We start from the raw sequence: 19,054 nt of genomic DNA, 5'->3' as shown, positions 1-19,054 counted from the left end.
TAGTGCACAGTGGAGAGAAACCCACAGAAATCTGTCTCCATGTTGTTGATGTGTTGTTGCTGACATATGAAGCAGTAAGTTGGGAGCAGCTATGATGTTTGAATGTAAAGGCTTTATATGAAACAGTTACAGTGTAAGGATCCTTCTTCTCTCCTGATATCTTCTCTTCTTTCTGTCACTCTGTTTCCTTGGAGGCTGCTGTGTTGGGTAGCTCAAGTTCTTCACACAGCTCATGTGTAACCTTGTAATAAATAAACTGATGGACAGTGAGAGAGACTTTCATCTACTCTGCTGACCCATGACTGCGCCCCATCTTCCAGCTCCAACCTCTTTGTTAAGTTTGCGGACGACACGACTGTGGTGGGTCTCATCAACAACAACGATGAGTCTATCTACAGGAGTGAGGTGAGCAGACTGGCCTCGTGGTGCAAAGACAATAATCTCCATCTGAACGTGGAGAAGACGAAGGAGATTGTTGTGGACTTCAGGAGAACGCACACCCAGCATGCTCCTCTGACCATCGACGGTGCTGCAGTGGAGAGGGTGAGCAGCACCAAGTTCCTGGGTGTGCACATCTCCGAAGACCTGTCCTGGAGCCTCAACTCTGCATCACTGGCCAAAAAAGCTCACCAGCGCCTTTACATCCTCCGCAAACTGAAGAGAGCGAGAGCCCCATCCTCCATCATGCACACATTCTACAGAGGCACCATTGAGAGCATCATGTCCAGCTGCATCACCGTGTGGTACGGCACCTGCACCGTGTCCTGCCGGAAGACTCTGCAGCGCATCGTGAGAGTAGCTGAGAAGATCATTGGTGTCTCTCTTCCCCCCCTTCTGGACACTTACAACTCACGTCTCACCCGCAAAGCCACCAGGATTGCAGGTGACCCCACCCACCCGTCCTACAGCCTCTTCAGCCTGCTGCCGTCTGGGAAGAGACTGCGGAGTCTCCGTGCTCGAACCAGCAGGCTCAAGAACAGTTTATTCCACCAGGCTGTCAGGAGACTCAACTCCCTCCCTGCCCTCCCCCCCTTTCGTCCACTCATCCCCTTTCCTGCCCCTGCCCCCATCCCCCCTCCGCCTCCTCCACCCTCTGCCCTCAGTTCTCTACCCTCCTTCATCCCTCTGCCCCCTCTGCCCTCCATCCCCATCACTACCCTCCCTCACCCCTCTGCCCCCTCTGCCCCCCACCCCCCCCCCCCCTTCATCCTGCCACAGTCTGCCCCTACAGGACCTGGCATCACCCCCCTCCTCCACCCCCCGCATGCTCCACTAATTCACGCACCCTAAAAACTCTGCACAGCCGTTTATTGAACTGTATTGACTATGCTATTGCACACTACCTCACTTTAACTTTGTATTTTTAATCTGCACTCTGTTTATATTGTTAATACTGTAATCTATCTACCTCATAGTAATTTTGCTACTTGCACTTGCACTATTGCACACTACCTCACTTTAACTTTGTATTTTATTTTAATCTGCACTCTGTCTATATTGTTAATACTGTAATTTATCTACCTCATAGTAATTTGCTATTTGCACTATTGCACACTACCTCACTTTAACTTTGTATTTTAATCTGCACTCTGTTTATATTGTTAATACTGTAATCTATCTACCTCATAGTAATTTTATCCACATTCTACCTCAAAGCGAAACACTCACAAGTGCCTTGTCTGTCGATTGTCTGTTGTTCGTTATTTGTAGTCCAAATGTCTTTAGTTAAGTTATTTGTTGTCTGTTGTTCGTTATTTGTTGTCCAAATGTCTTTAGTTAAGTTATTTGTTGTCTGTTGTTCGTTATTTGTTGTCCAAATGTCTTTAGTTAAGTTATTTGTTGTACAGTATTGCTAGTTTTTTCTTTAGTGCTCTTTTATGCACTGCAGGTTTGCACTGGGGGGGGGGGGGGAATGCAATTTCATCTGTGCTGTATGTTTAACATGTGGCATATTTGACAAATAAAGAACCTTGAACCTTGAACCTTGAACCTTGTACTTGTGTTATTTTGTGTTGAGAGTCTAAAGTCTCTTTGGTCAAGAAAAGGAGTTCAGCAGATCCTGATGCAGAGTGACCACAGTCAGATCAGGTCCAGGTTGAGTTCACTGAAGACCTTTAACCCTTAATAAGAATCCTGCAGTCAGAATACAAAATCAATAAAATGCACATGATGAAAGAAGAGTGCAGAGGATACTGGGCACAAAACTGCAGCAGCCTTTGAACACAAACTGGATGAACACACCTGGAGATGTCATCTGTCATTCTGGATTTACTCCACAAATTGTTAGAAGAAACAATCGAAAAGCATCATAACCTTCAGTGTGTAGAACTGAATGGAATATGGAAACAAACCCTTCAATTGTGTGAATATTTGTTCTGGTATCATTTCTCTCCTTGGCTTCCTTTTTGCTGCTTCACTGTGTTAAAAAGGCCAGCTCCACTTGGACTGTTCTAAACCTCCCTCCAACAGTGGTAGGTTCAGACTCTGTAGTGTCTGGCAGTGTTTGAAGGAAAGAAAAAACATCTGGTTTATTTACAGTGTGAACAGTACAGAGTCAGCAAACCTCTAATCCCAGTCAAGTCTCCAGTCCCAAGAACTCAAGTCCCAGTCAGTGAAGATAAATCCAAGTCCAGTCCCCATGACCTGTTAATATCAGTTCATATCAACCCTCAGGTTTCTGGCTGAGGGCTTCACGTATACTGGACTAGTTCTCCTAGGTGTGCAGTAATTCACTGTCTTTGTGATGGTGGACTGATGACTAGTACTTCAGATTTTGTGTGGTGAGTTGTAAAAAGTTGTGTGACATCCATGAGTTTCTTTCTGAAAGGCCCCTTTAGACACACATCTGTGTTGCTTTACAGTGAACCATTCATTTCAAAGCACAATGTGGTGTGTGAGTGGAGGGTCCATGGAGTCACTGTCTCTGTAGCTGTGACACTCATTGATGTTCCTCCACTCATTTGCACCATTGAGTTAGGATTGGCCAGCTTAGACTGCACTTTCTGTGTTTGTTGTTTCTTGCTCATAGTGAAGTGTGACTTCAAAGCCAGGTATAAGTGAGTTTAGAAATGAAGAGGTAAGCAGGTTTAGCAGGCAGTCTTCTTTCTCACCAAGGTGTGGTATGAGTCCGTCACGTCTCAGCTCAGTGCCTGGGTTCTGTGAAAAGAGTAATAGTGTCAGTTCCAAACAATCCTTGTACACAAGAAACCATCATGTCAGAAGATATGAATACCTGTGCAGTGAGCAGTGGTTTGTTTTCAAAGAGCAGAGAAGGAGAAGGATGTTACACAGAGTGAGAATTTGTGTTGTGGAGGACAGGGACAGAATGTGTGTGAAACAGGAAGCCTTGAAATCCAACAGAGCGGACTCAGTTGATCCAGATGGGGCCTCAGCCTGGTCTCCACAACACCTCCCCTGCTCTCATCAGGGCAGTAAGCTGGGCTGTATAGTGGTCCAGTTTGGACATGAAGCTTTGCTCCAGATAAATCCTAGTTATTCTGTGAAACTCCTCCTTGATCTGAAATGACAAGGATTCAGAAGTATGACAGTAGTTCATGGTAAATCAGTGACTCATGAATTCTACAGGCGTTTTGAATGCAGGTCAGGGTGAAAAGCAGCAAGCAGCCACTTCTTCAAATCATCAACTTGGAGACAGAGAAACATTTGGCCTCTGGTTTGAACTTTGAGAGAGAAGTCTGTTTAAAGGTTCTTCATGTTCATGCATTGATACAGGAATCCTACACAACATATGTCCATGAATACATTCTTGTTACAGCCTTAAAGGAACAGAGAACATTACAAAGGCTATACAAATTCATCTAGCACAGATTCACAACACAGAGCAGGCCATCTCTCTTTGAGCTCATGGCTGCTGGACTTCAACCCACAACCTCATGCCTTCAACAGGAACAGGTTTTTTCTGGACTTCCTGATCTTGACTTCCTTAAGAAGCTGCTGTCTCTCCATCTCAACACTGTCCCTACTTTCTCCACTTGGGTGTGGAGGAAGGTGGTTGACCTCCGCCCTCTTTGCTCTCTTGACATTTTTTGCAGGATTTTTCTCAGCAGGGGATTTCCTTGGTGATATCAAGCTCAGGACCAGGTACTTCACGCCTTCTCATTTTGGAACAGTAATTAGCCATCTTGTATTTCAGGCGCTGCTGTCACCCGTACATGCCTGAAAATGAGCTGCCAGCTTCTCTAAGGCATGGAGGCTTTTTTACCAGAGCTTCTACAACTGCCAATATTTGAGGAGCAGTAGGATAGGCAGTGAAGTGGAATATTTGGTCAGCAAGTTTCTCAAGTATGTCAGAGTTCATGCTTGGATTCTGAAGGAGGGAGCCATCATTTTCATAAGCCACATGTCCTGCTTGAAGGAGGATGTCAACATGAAATGAAAAGGTGGGTATCACAACATGAGTTGGCCATGGTTCAGATGGATGCTCTGCTGGCTGTGCTAGAATGATGGTGTCAGATGAGCTAACCGAGGAACTGTCATCCAGGAAAGACAGAGTCATGGAGTCGGGAGTGGAGGATGCAGCAGGTTCATTGATGGGGCTCAATGTGAGAAGAACAGAAGGTTCACTTTGAACCACTTTGACTGTGTCTTTGTCCTGAATAATATCAGTTGATTTTAGAGTGAAGAATTGGTGATCAAAGTCTTTGTCCAGGTCCATCACAGTAAAACTCTGTGATAGATTAAAGCCAAAAGTTCTTCTACTGTAAAAGGAATCCCAGCTGGTAGGGTTCACTTATGAGTTTGAGTCTCTTCGATTATAACTCCAAGAGACACTTTTAGAAAATCATGCTCCTGCTTCTAATGCCATCTTGCTGCTGTAATAATAGATCTTAGTCTTGTTGATTGTATAATATGTCATGTGTATCTACCTCTGATGGTTTTGTGAGGGTGCTGTGGGTTTATGGGCGGGATATGTCAGCGAGAGCCTTTATGTGTGTACATTGTATGTAACTGTGTCTGTATTCAATTGTACTGATTGTGTTTTTGTATTCTTAAAAACGAGATGGATCATCTCAAGGGGATATCCAACAAATAAACAGAATGTGTATGATTATAAGTCGTAGCTGGGCAGGGCCTGACATCCTCATAGCCTTGGTCAAGCAGAACTGAAAAACAAAGATAAAGAACAAGGAGACAATTCAATGAGATGACAGGGAAAGAGACTGTGACATGTAACAGCAAGCATTTTAAAAAACAGCTCAAATGTGGAATAATTCAACAAATAAGTCAAGAGGAGACGGTTCATAACAATAAGGCACAAACTGGTTTGAAGGGATACTTGACCTACTTTGATAAACAGATATGGTGTTTAAGAGAAACCATTCCTCCAGCGTATAGGCAGCCAGTGGGAACTTATCAGTGAGCTGTTACTGCTCAATGACTTTAACTATGCTTGTTGTATCTAAGCTGAAACATCTAAAATGCTCCTAGTACACCTTTATTTTTACATTCATTCAACATGTTTAGTTTGATCACTTTTTATTCATGTTTCCATCAGCTTCTCTTTCTTCAATGGTCAAATCCATAATAAGACTTCCTCCTTCCACACACTCATTTTCAACACATGAATACATTGTGTACATGTAATCTGAGCTGACACAATCTAGTTCTCACTGAAACTTCACATGTATTTGTAGACATGAGTTTAATTCTTATATTTGACTACAGCACCACGTTGATGGAATCAGTGTAATGAGTCCAGTTTGTGTCTTTCTGTAAAGACAGTCTGAATGTTCTTCTCTTGATTGACAGCTGAGGTTTCAACATGAAGATGATCTCTGCTGCTTCTGATCACACAAACACTTTGATTTCTTGTCCTGAATCTTCAAATCAAAGAGTCAAACTTCCTTCAGGGAGAAATGGAGGGTGTGCCCTGTGATCACCTGTTGGTATGTTGATGAACCAGCTCTGCTGTTTCCTGCTCTCAGTAGTTTGGACTCTGACTCTGTCCCGGTCTGACGCAGATCTGTTCTCTGTTGAAGGTAAGAGACACTTTGACCTGTTTTTAAGACTCTCTGTTTCAGTGTCTAAAGAGCTGTAAGCTAACAGTTAGCCACCAGCTTCATTAGCTGCTCTGACTACAGTAGAAGTACAGGAGACACAATGATCCTCAGCTAGCATGCAGGCTATGCTAACATGCTAACAGTACAGTGATACACAGCAGAGGGAGGGCGTGGAGTCAGGACTAAAAATAATCACTCCATCAGATCAACTGGTTCCACTACTTCTCTGAAACTGGACGGTTGCCAAGCAACACAAAGACTGGTCTGTCTGCAGCCAGAGCAGAGATCAGCACAGAGCAGAGAGCTTCTTCTGCACATCAACGTTTATTAAAGTTTCCCCTCTAACAGGGTCAAAGTTGCTTCTAGAGCAGGAGGGGAAAATGTCATAAAGAGTGGAGGCCAAACCTCCGACTGGATTTGATTGGCTGCTTTGAGTGACATTGATGCGATGCGACTCTGCTGCTTGATCAGAAGAGTTGAAAATGTTTGTTGCACACTTGTACACAAAAAACCAAGCGTGCATGGGATTTTTATGATTCTTTGACTTTGGTCTGAAACCCAGAGACACAAACACATCAACTCAGCGTGACTCTGGGACATCTGGGTGGACTGAGCTACGCATGGCATCAAAGACCCCTGTGCTGCCCTGAGCTGCCCCAAAAGTGCCTGTGTGATACTTCTTTGATCCATCCACAGATATTCCACCTAAAATATGACACTGCCTTTGTACAGAAATAACTACCAGTCTGACTGAACAAGATGATAAATCACATGTTTAAAATCATATGTGAGGGGGGGCTAGTGTCCAAGAACATGGCTGAAATAATACGGGCCTCACATGTTTTAAATGTGATGAGCATTACAAACTGCTGTAAAAATGTGTCTGACAGCATTAAAGAAGAGCGCCTGAACCCGCGCTGTTCCAAAGGAAAACCAGGATTTATCTGGAGCCGCTTTTCTACAGAAACGTCTCCGTGTGATCGGGTACTAAGAGAGCTTTCTTACTGTCATTGAAAACTTTGAGCCCCTGCTGTGATTCAGAGTTTGTCTGGAGGGCCCCCTGCTGGCTGACTTACAGGAGAATATAAATGTTGGAATTCAACCAAATCAAAATATGAACTAATAATGACAGAAATGATAGAAGAGTCATGAATGTTCAAATGATCAATGTTCAGGGAACCTTCAGCCAGTGTTGTACAGTCATGTGATTCATTAACTAAAGGTGTCCTCACATGTGACATATTATATCTATTATAGATTATTATCATCCAATAATGGCTCACTGACACAAAGCATCGTGATGATGATGAAGGTGTGTCCTCCACAGGTGAAGCTCTTTGACTGGATGTGACTCCAGCTGCTGAACTGGGTCAGTGTTGCCATAGTGACAGAGGTCAGCTCTTCCAGCAGGGGGCGCTCTGCTATGGATCAGTGTGAGGACACAGAGGAGGGAGTCCCTCCCTCTAAAACCTCTCTGTGTGAGGAACAGGAAGCTCTGAGGTGAGATCACCATCTCTAACTGTCCATGACTCTTCTCCATGTCACAGCATCCCTCCACCTTCATCACTCCATCATCATCATCATCATCAGTGTCTCAGCTGCTGCTCACAGTAACTAATAATGTAGTGTGTTTGTATCAGGATGCAGGACCAGAGAGCAGACTGTCCTGGACCCAGCTGTGTGTCCATGAAGAGTGACCGGTCTAAAGGTTTTATCATCGACTTTAAAGATGGACGTCCTGTTATTGGAAGGTGAGCTCTGAAAAGTCAAGTTTATTTCCTGACTTTGTTTGAAGACTCATGTGGTGGTCCAGCACTTTGTAGTCTGTCATCAGTTACTATCAGCACAGATCAGACTTTATTATCTGGATCAAGTCAAAGTCCAGTTCAAGTGGTTTCTGTTCTGTTGCTGAGTTTTCTCTGATGATCTAAACTTCTGTTGATCTGCATGAGCTTCACAGTAAGCACACTTTGTCCAGGATGTGAGCCACGCTTTGAATCACTGGGATTAGAGGATTATGGTCCCAGAGGTGGATGTTTGGAGGTCCTGACTTTGTCTACAGACCAGATCCTGAACCTGATGAGGTTCTGCTAGTCACTAAGCTACCTGGTCCAGACCTCCTGCTGATCCAGCTGACACCAGCCTGAAATCAGGGAACAATAACCAAATATCACAAAATCAGTGTCAAAGTAATGAATTAAAATAAATACTATCATGATGAATATTTCATACATATCTGTATTTAAATCAATGAAAGGCTTGGTACACCAGCACTCACATCCAGCTGTATTAAAATGCACATACAGCAGTAATCACAAACAACTGCTTTCTGAAAAGATAACAGAGTTTATTTAACAAAGTCACATCAATCCAAATCAATGAAACTCAATCAACAACAACTATTCCAAGCTCATCTAAAGACAGTCAAACATTATAAAGCAAGCACGTTGAGAGTGAGCTGGGAGGATGGAGTTATGTAGCTTTAAGGTTGTAGTCATTTATGTACAGTCATCTCTAATGAGAAGATAGAGAATCTGGGCTCCCCCTTTCTTCACATGTACAGTCATGGACCAAAATATTGGCACCCGAGGAATCATTCCAGAAATGACACAATTTCTCCCAGACATTGAGACAATTACAAATGTTTTTGGTATAAATGTATTTATTTCCTGAATGTGCATTAGAAACACAAAAAGCAGAAGAAAAAAGCCAAAATTGACACAATTTTAAACAAAACTAAAAAAAGGTCCGGACAGAATAGTTGGCACCTTTAAGTGAATATTTGGTTGCACACCCTTTGGAAGAAATCACTGAAACCAATCACTTGCTATAACCATCAACAAGCTTCTTACACCTCTCATGTAACATTTTGGACCACTCTTCTTTTACAAATTGCTCCAGGTCTCTCAGATTTGAAGGGTGTCTTGTTGCAACAGCCATTTTGAGGTCTCTCCATATGTGTTAATGGGATTTAGATCCAGAGACAGCAAAAACAACCCTAAAACATGATTGAACCTGCACCATGTTTGACTGTTGGCACTGTGTTCTTTTCCTTGAAGGCCTCATTCTGTTTTCTGTAAACAGTAGATGTGCTTTTCCAAAAAGCTCTACCTTAGTCTCGTCTGTCCACAAAACCTTCTCCCAGAAGGATTGAGGCTTACTCAGGTCCATGTTTGCAAACTCCAGTCTGGCTTCTTTCTGTCTCTTAGTCAGCAGTGGGGTTCTCCTCGGTCTCCTGTCATAGCGCTTCTTCTCATTCAGATGACGACGTCTGGTCCGAGCTAACACTTCTGCACCCTGAGTCTGCAGGACACCTTGAATTTGTGTAGAAGTTGACTGAGGATGTTTGTCCACCATTCGTCCGGGGAGATTAGCCACAGGGCCATGGATGATAAACTTCTTGATTATATTACAGTAGACAAAGGAACCTCAGGATCTCTGGAGATGGTCTTGTAACCTTGAGATTGTTGATATTTTTCCATAATTGTTCTTCTTAAGTCCTCAGACAGCTCTGGCTCTTCTTTCTCTTCTCCATGCTCGGTGTGACACACGTAGGCACACAACACAGAGGTTGAGTCAACTTTTAGACATTCTCACTGGCATCTGGTGGGATTTCTATGTTGTCAGCACCTGTTACTTGTCTCAGCTGAGATTAAACGAGCATCACCTGCTTGAAGTAAAATGTTTTACCCAAGTGCCTGAGTCCAGTCTGAAGAATGTGAGGACAGACACAGTGTTGGCTGTATTCTGACTGAGATACTGTTCTACTAGAAACAGAACTGTGGAGAACTTCAGCTCTGCCTCCTGATTACTGATGATCCATCTGCTAGTTTGAACTGGAACAATCTGATTAAAGATGATCTTTGTTCATGAAGCAGCTGTTTGTTTGTATCAGGATGCAGGACCAGAGACCAGACTCTCCTGGACCCAGCTGTGTGTCCATGAAGAGTGACTGGTCTAAAGGTTTTATTATCTCCTTTAAAGATGGACGTGGTGCTGATGGAAGGTAAGAATTAAAAATCCAGTGAATGTTCTGACTCTGTGGTTCAAAGACTCATATCTTGGCTCAGAGCTTCATCATATATGACCCATTGTTTTCTTGTGTAATATGTCCTGTCACAGAGTTCAACAGGAGAGCTCCCAGGTTCACAGAGATCCATCAGACCAGCAGGATCTAACAGACCTGGACTCCATCTTTATGGTGTGTTATTTCATAAACTACCATGACAAGAATGTAATGCTAAGTTATTGTTGTGTTTAGAGCAGCTGACCTTCAGACTGACACATGAACCACATGTTGAGTTCTACCACTTTATAGGAAATATCCAGTGTCTCCTTCTGTTCCAGCTGCTGGAGGAGAACATCGTCACCTTTGTGAAGAACGAGCTGAAGAGAGTCCAGAGGGCTCTGAGTCCAGATTACCCAGAATGCTTAGAGAGTCAGAGTGAGGATGAAGAGCAGAGGAGAAGCTGTAAAGAGGCATTTTTGAAGATCACTCTCCACTTCCTGAGGAGAATGAAGCAGGAGGAGCTGGCTGACTGTCTGCACAGCAGTAAGAACATCTGAACAGATTTCATATTTTAGAAAAAGGACAAAGAGGTTTAAAGTTCAAACTCAGATAGTCATGTGATCTATATCAGGATCTGTTCATTGATCTCAGTTCTGTCTTTATTCAGGAACAGTAACTGCAGAGTGCCGACGTAAACTGAAATCTAACCTGAAGGAGAAGTTCCAGTGTGTGTTTGAGGGGATCGCTAAAGCAGGAAACCCAACCCTTCTGAACCAGATCTACACAGAGCTCTTCATCACAGAGGGAGGGACTGGAGAGGTCAATGAGGAACACGAGATCAGACAGATTGAAACAGCATCCAGGAAACCAGACAGAGCAGAAACAACCATCAGACAAGAAGACATCTTTAAAGCCTCACCTGGAAGAGATGGACCAATCAGAAGAGTGATGACAAAGGGAGTGGCTGGCATCGGGAAAACAGTCTTAACACAGAAGTTCACTCTGGACTGGGCTGAAGACAAAGCCAACCAGGACATACACTTCACATTTCCATTCACTTTCAGAGAGCTGAATGTGCTGAAAGAGAAAAAGTTCAGCTTGGTGGAACTTGTTCATCACTTCTTTCCTGAAACCAAAGAAGCAGGAATCTGCAGGTCTGAAGAGTTCCAGGTGGTGTTCGTCTTTGACGGTCTGGATGAGTGTCGACTTCCTCTGGACTTTAAAAACAACCAGACCCTGACTGATGTCACAGAGTCCACCTCAGTGGATGTGCTGCTGACAAACCTCATCAGGGGGAAACTGCTTCCCTCTGCTCGCCTCTGGATAACCACACGACCTGCAGCAGCCAATCAGATCCCTCCTGAGTGTGTTGACATGGTGACAGAGGTCAGAGGGTTCACTGACCCACAGAAGGACGAGTACTTCAGGAAGAGATTCAGAGATGAGGAGCAGGCCAGCAGGATCATCTCCCACATCAAGACATCCAGAAGCCTCCACATCATGTGCCACATCCCGGTCTTCTGCTGGATCACTGCTACAGTTCTGGAGGATGTGCTGAAGACCAGAGAGGGAGGAGAGCTGCCCAAGACCCTGACTGAGATGTACATCCACTTCCTGGTGGTTCAGTCCAAACTGAAGAACATCAAGTATGATGGAGGAGCTGAGACAGATCCACACTGGAGTCCAGAGAGCAGGAAGATGATTGAGTCTCTGGGAAACCTGGCTTTTGAGCAGCTGCAGAAAGGAAACCTGATCTTCTATGAGTCAGACCTGACAGAGTGTGGCATCGATATCAGAGCAGCATCAGTGTACTCAGGAGTGTTCACACAGATCTTTAAAGAGGAGAGAGGACTGTACCAGGACAAGGTGTTCTGCTTCATCCATCTGAGTGTTCAGGAGTTTCTGGCTGCTCTTCATGTCCATCTGACCTTTATCAAGTCTGGAGTCAATCTGATGTCAGAAAAACAAACAACATCCAGGTGGTCTAAAGTATTCAGAGAAAAACCTGACCCAACACCTTTATACCAGAGTGCTGTGGACCAGGCCTTACAGAGTCCACATGGACACCTGGACTTGTTCCTCCGCTTCCTCCTCGGTCTTTCTCTAGAGACCAATCAGAATCACCTACGAGGTCTGCTGACACAAACAGGAAGTGGCTCACAGACCAATCAGAAAACAGTCAAGTACATCAAGACGAAGATCAGTGAGGATCTGTCTGCAGAGAAAAGCATCAATCTGTTCCACTGTCTGAATGAACTGAATGATCGTTCTCTAGTGGAGGAGATCCAACAGTCCCTGAGATCAGGACGTCTCTCCACAGATAAACTGTCTCCTGCTCAGTGGTCAGCTCTGGTCTTCATCTTAATGTCATCAGAAAAAGATCTGGATGTGTTTGACCTGAAGAAATACTCTGCTTCAGAGGAGGCTCTTCTGAGGCTGCTGCCTGTGATCAAAGCTTCAAACACAGCTCTGTATGTGCTCACATAACTATCCAGGTTAAATGTAGTTCTCTTTATTCAGAAATAACAACTATGGTTTGTAATTGTTTTCATTTGTGTTCTTCTGAATCCTCTTCAGGCTGAGTGTCTGTAACCTCTCAGAGAGAAGCTGTGAAGCTCTGTCCTCAGTCCTCAGCTCCCAGTCCTCTAGTCTGAGAGAGCTGGACCTGAGCAACAACAACCTGCATGATTCAGGAGTGAAGCTGCTGTGTAGTGGTTTAGAGACTCTGCATTGTACACTGGAAACGCTCAGGTCAGGACTTGTTCACTAAAAGTTTACCCAATTAGCTTGTATGTACTTATTTCATTCTATATTTTCATTTACCTTCAAAAAATATCCTCCTCAGGCTGAGTGGCTGTCAGCTCTCAGAGAGAAGCTGTGAAGCTCTGTCCTCAGTCCTCAGCTCCCAGTCCTCTAGTCTGAGAGAGCTGAACCTGAGCAACAACAACCTGCAGGATTCAGGAGTGAAGCTGCTGTCTGCTGGACTGAAGAGTCCTCTCTGTAGACTGGACACTCTCAGGTTAGTGTGCAGGTATTTTTGAAAATGAATTACGCTTTTAATTTAATCGCTGATTGTATTAATCCATTTATTGACTGGTTGAAATCCTCTTCAGGCTGAGTGTCTGTCAGCTCTCAGAGAGAAGCTGTGAAGCTCTGTCCTCAGTCCTCAGCTCCCAGTCCTCTAGTCTGAGAGAGCTGGACCTGAGCAACAACAACCTGCAGGATTCAGGAGTGAGGCTGCTGTGTAGTGGTTTAGAGACTCCACATTGTACACTGGAAATGCTCAGGTCTGGACTTGTTCACCAAAAGTTTACCCAATTAGCTTGTATGTACTTATGTTATATTATATTTTCATTTACCTACAATAAATATCTTCTTCAGGCTGAGTGTCTGTAACCTCTCAGAGAGAAGCTGTGAAGCTCTGTCCTCAGTCCTCAGCTCCCAGTCCTCTAGTCTGAGAGAGCTGGACCTGAGCAACAACAACCTGCAGGATTCAGGAGTGAAGCTGCTGTGTAGTGGTTTAGAGACTCTGCATTGTACACTGGAAACGCTCAGGTCAGGACTTGTTCATGTAAAAGTTTACCCAAATAGCCTGTATGTAGTCCTTTCATTTTGTATTTTCATTTACCTTCAAAAAAAATCCTCTTCAGGCTGAGTGTCTGTAACCTCTCAGAGAGAAGCTGTAAAGCTCTGTCCTCAGTCCTCAACTCCCAGTCCTCTAGTCTGAGAGAGCTGGACCTGAGCAACAACAACCTGCATGATTCAGGAGTGAAGCTGCTGTCTGCTGGACTGAAGAGTCCTCTCTGTAGACTGGACACTCTCAGGTTAGTGTGTGGCTGATACAGATTATTCCCAGCAGAGTAAATGTTGATCAGTATCAGATTATAAAGTTGACTCTGTTCAGCTGCATGGTTATGTCTGGATGTTACTGGTAAAACAGCTGAGAATGGACCTGTGTGTGTGTGTGTGTGTGTGTGTGTGTGTGTGTGTGTGTGTGTGTGTGTGTGTGTGTGTGTGTGTGTGTGCGCATGTGTGTGTGTGTGTGTGTAGTCTGTCAGGATGTCTGATCACAGAAGAAGGTTGTGCGTCTCTGGCCTCAGCTCTAAGCTCCTCCCCCCTGAGAGAGCTGGACCTAAGCTACAATCATCCAGGAGAAGGAGGAGAGAAGCTGCTGTCTGCTGGACTGGAGGATCCACACTGCAGACTGGAGACACTGAGGTACAGACAGACACACAGAAGCTGTCTCACTGTTTCTGAATGATGAACTCTGCTTCTTGTCTGATGGTGATTTAAATGAAGATGGATGAAGTAGATTCTGATCTGGTTACTTCCTCCAGGTTGGATCATGGTGGACTGCACACACTGAAACCTGGTCTGAGGAAGTGTGAGTGTGTTTTCATTTCTCTTCATCAGAACACAGCAGCACATGTTGGATGATGGAAGTAACACAAAGTGATGATAAAAGTGAGGGTGATGGAAACTGATGAGAGTTGAAATATTACACAATAAAAGATGTAAACTGAAATAAAAGTGATAATCCAGAGATCAGAAAATTACCATTCATCACATCCAACAGAAATGTAGAGTTTACAGCGTGCTGTTTTGTGACTTTGACATTCATGGTTTTGATGTTGGCTGCTGGCCGGATGCTCCTGGTCAAGCTTGTGGAGCTCATCACATTTAAAAACAACAGAAACTATATTTGATTTGATGGTCATTTCCATAAACATGTAAATATGCAGAGTCTCCACCATCAAGTTCTCTGCTCTAAAACATCCAGAGTTGAATACAGTGATGAAATAGAAAGAGAAAACCTTTAAAGACATGAGCTAGCTCTCCTCCTCGTCTTCTGGCTGTGCACACAGTAAAGGTCAAAGGTCGAGCAGTTCCATGAATGAACCTTTGAATTTCACTTCACAATCATTTCAACACTACAGATATAGATAGACACAGAAACATTTGGACTGCTTCATATTTCACATCACATGAGTTTTCATCTCCTCCTTTCTTCTCATCACTTTCTGTGACTTCCACCCTCGAGGCTCCTTTCCTTCAATGACAACACAAACAGTTTGTGTTGACAACCATCAATGATGACTAGGATTATATTTGACTCTATTTCCATCAAAGCATTTGGATCAAATCCAGCTGAACTTCATGAAATGTGGATGTTTGTATTTGTTGACAGGACTCGTCACTTTTGAACTCAAGTCCAAAGAAACATTTCAGTCAGAACTGAGTTTCTGTTTTTGTCAAAGATTTTAGAATTCAGATCAAAACACACAAACAAAGTGAACACAGTGATCCAACATATCTGAAATTAGAGTCCATGAAGATCAATAATAAATATGTGTTTAGAGTTGATCACAACAGATAGAATAAAGTCTGATGAAACAGCTGATTAGTCTGATGGATCACGGTGGCTTCAAACTGCTCTTCTTCTTCTTCTTCTTCTTCTAAAGCTTTCTGTTGACTGACGGGTGGACACACTAAAGAAGGGCTGGCTCAGATGAAAATATGATCACATCATGTTTTAAATATTGATCCTGATGAATCTAAATCAAGATGTGAAGTGTGAATATTTGTCAGGATGTGTGCTGTTCACGTCCATAGAAGTGACATGATGACACCAAGGAGGAGAACAGGAGTTCTCTTTCAGCTCCACTTTTGGATTTCTGTCTTTGGATCAGACCTCCACTTTATTTACTGCAGCTCAAACTGGAGTTTACACTGTGAAGTGGGCGTGTCCTTCTCCTCTCTGTGTGATAGGCTGCTCCACCTTTATCCAGTCTCTTGTTGTTATTGACATCATGTGTCTCCTATGGAGACAGTTTGATGTCCCAGCCACAGACACAAGGATTGATTCAGGCTGTGACTACATCACATTGTGTGTGACAGTGAAAGTGGAAATGAGGCTCCTGTTGGTGCTGAATGTGACCTCTGAGGACAGAACAGTTGGAGACAGCAGATGGTTCACAGCTTCTTTGTGCTGCTCTTTGATTAGTCAGACTTTATTCATGTGTTTGTTGGTTTGGATCTCTATTCATCTCAGCTCCACACATCCTGACTGTAAAAAGAAACACATTAAAAAGGTCTGATGACTGACAGCTACAGCTGCCAAACACAAACTGACATTTTAAAGTCAAATATCTGAAGTCATAAAACCTGCAGAAACATTATACAGATATGATATTTATATATGATTTTATATATGAGACAGTTACAGATATTTACATTAAAGGCTCTGCAGGAACTGATTATGATCAAACACCTTCAATAAAGTGACAAAACCAAAAGTTCTGCAGAAAAAGAACATTTAAGCACAATATCTAGAGTCACTGTGTGTAGACATGTTCTGACTCTGCACATAAAATAAGTGTTTAGGCAAAATCACCGTCAGATTCATGACACGTGCGTACCAACCAATTTAGTTCTCACCACCATGTGTATGTTAGTGAATCAGAATCATTGTAAATCATCAGGCATGTGCCCACAACTATGCTGTATACAGAGCACAACATGTGAACCTTTCCTTATATGCTGACCATTTCTTCATTTACATTACACAGCCAGAAAAGTCTGTGCCTCAGCTGCTCACAGTGTTAGAGGAGTATGCTACAATATCATGCTACAAGCTGAATCATGAGAAGAGGGAAGTAATGCCCCTGAACCAAGGTGCTACCTGGAACCCGGGACCATTTGAATCTGACTTATAGCTGACAGCAGACAACCTTCAATACTTGAGCATTCAAAGTGTACGGCCCTTTCTGCACCTTCCAATGTACAGGCTTAGACAGCCAGATAAGTCCTCCAATAAGAACACAAGGCTGCTCTTTCAGTGATTTGACTTGAGCTCCTTCTTCTTTGTTTTTTCTAAAACTTCAATATGACAAAGAGAATAAGAATATGTCAGTAGAGATGATAAATATATGTCTCCATGATGGTAGAATCAGTTCTTTTCAGTGTACTGAATCAGTAGAATCAGTTCAGTAAAGTGTTCAGTTCTTCTCAGTAGCTCTGTCTGTGAATCAGAATTGAATAAGCTGAAACACGGCCCAACGTTTCCTTCTGCTCTCCATCGTACTGAGAACAGCCGCTGCTGAATCATAAAGCAATGAGCTGAGAATTTAGTGGAAACTGAAAGCTGCTAAAAACAATCCCATGTATTTTCCCCGAGCGTTCTCTTCAGTACGTTCAGGACACAAATCAGTGAGTGACTGAGAGGAAGAGAGACTTGGAGGCAGAGCTCTGCTAACTGAAGGAGAGCTCTGCTCTTCATCTCAGTCACTCAGTGATTCAGTGAGGAGCAGCAGTATCCATAATCCATGTGAGAGGAACGTCTCTGCCTTCTCACCTTTTCTTCCCACAATGCAATGTGTCATGACCATACCTCCATGACAGTGAGAACATTTCTATTGAAACTTTGATTGAAGTGCATGTAGGGAGTCAGCCCAGCAAGGCCCTGTCTTCTTGTCTCTGGTGTTGGGCCCAGCTCGGGCCCAGCTGTTGACTACAGTGGTTGGCCATTAGCCATCCCTGATGTTGGACATTGATTCATGCATTCACTCCTTTGATTTCATGACTGTCATGTGCTGGGCTACTTGAATGTCACATGTGTTAGTGCTTGGGCATGATGGCTCAGTACTTAGTTAGTGTTGAATGTAAAGATGTCACATAAAGCTGTTGACAGTTTGAAACATGGTTCAAGTCTGACATGTTGTTATCAAAGTCATATCCAGAATGACAGAGTTTGAATGTCAGGTCCACAGAAACATCCAAGTCAGAAGATAGATGTTGAAATGAGAGAGAAACACGTCATATTGTTGGTATGGACAGAAACCTTTGTATAACAAGCTCCATTTAGAATGACAGAGTTTACATGTGAAGATACACACAAACATCAAAGTTACACTTACTATGAACATACACCTTTATATGAACCACATCCATATTGAATGCACATCATTACTGTATGTTTACACTCATATGGATGTGATGTTAGAAAACAGAGTCAAATAAAGCTGAAAACAATCAAATAACAGGGGCTTGTTCATTTACACATCATGTCTGTAATCTGACAGTTTAGTGGATTTAAAAACAGAAGAGGACTTTTTAAATGGACAGTTATTGAGTGTAAAATGAGGATTTGATTACAGCATGGTAACTCCATGTGAAGTTGATTAGAAGTGGATGATTACATTTCAGTGGTGTCAAACATCATTCAGTGCTGAATATGAACTGTTTGATGGACTCTCAGTAAAGTTGTTGATGAATGAACAGATGATAACCTGCAGCTGTGTTGTGTCTCCTTCTCTCCATCAGACGCCTGTGAGCTGGAACTGGACACAAACACAGTGAGCAGAAGACTGAAACTGTCTGACAACAACAGGAAGGTGACATATGTGAAGGAGCTTCAGTCATATCCTGATCATCCAGACAGATTTGAAGACTGGACTCAGCTGCTGTGTAGGACTGGTCTGACTGGTCGCTGTTACTGGGAGGTCGAGTTGAGAGGAGAGGTTGATGTATCAGTGAGTTACAGAGGAATCAGAAGGAGAGGAGGTTATGAATGTGTGTTTGGATATAATGATCAGTCCTGGAGTCTGAGCTGCTCTGATACAGGTTACTATGTCAGACACAAAGACAGAGAAACAGACATCTCCTCCTCCTCCTCCTCCTCCTCCTCCTCCTCCTCCTCGTCTGTCTCTCACAGAGTAGCAGTGTATGTGGACTGTCCTGCTGGCTCTCTGTCCTTCTACAGAGTCTCCTCTGACACACTGATCCACCTCCACACCTTCAACACCACATTCACTGAACCTCTCTGTCCTGGGTTCTGGTTCTGCTCTCCTGGTTCTTCAGTGTCTCTGTGATGTGTCGGTCTGAGAAACACTGCTGACTGAAGATCAGCTGACTCTGTTCACTCTGTCCAGCTGCTCTGTTTCATGGTTGGGGGGCCTGGTAATGGGGGGGGGGATAATGGACCTCCTTCTGTAATGTCTGTATTGTGCTGATCTCACCAATCAAA

At 43.5% G+C, this 19,054-nt stretch overlaps 2 protein-coding genes across 2 annotated transcripts in view; both read left to right on the top strand.

Annotated features, from left to right (window-relative positions):
- The window catches only part of LOC306835072 (uncharacterized protein), a 333,943-nt gene that overhangs the window by 248,687 nt on the left and 66,202 nt on the right, over positions 1-19,054 (top strand). Inside the window, exons 11-14 of the mRNA XM_079361481.1 lie at positions 12,607-12,780; positions 12,875-13,048; positions 13,143-13,316; positions 13,411-13,584. Coding sequence (XP_079217607.1) covers positions 12,607-12,780; positions 12,875-13,048; positions 13,143-13,316; positions 13,411-13,584 — 696 coding nt within the window. The remainder of the gene's footprint in view (positions 1-12,606; positions 12,781-12,874; positions 13,049-13,142; positions 13,317-13,410; positions 13,585-19,054) is intronic.
- On the top strand, positions 14,069-18,899 carry LOC306835119 (stonustoxin subunit alpha-like; the record flags this gene model as incomplete). The annotated part of the gene is made up of 3 exons (XM_079361548.1): positions 14,069-14,247; positions 14,367-14,413; positions 18,352-18,899. Coding segments are annotated over 3 exons (774 nt in total), but the record flags the coding sequence as incomplete, so codon positions are not given.

The sequence above is a fragment of the Symphodus melops genome (assembly GCF_947650265.1).
Source record: "Symphodus melops genome assembly, chromosome: 14".
Taxonomy (NCBI): Eukaryota; Metazoa; Chordata; class Actinopteri; order Labriformes; family Labridae; genus Symphodus; species Symphodus melops.
The sequence above is the reverse complement of the archived record's forward strand: the minus strand, read 5'-3'. Positions and strand labels throughout refer to the sequence as shown.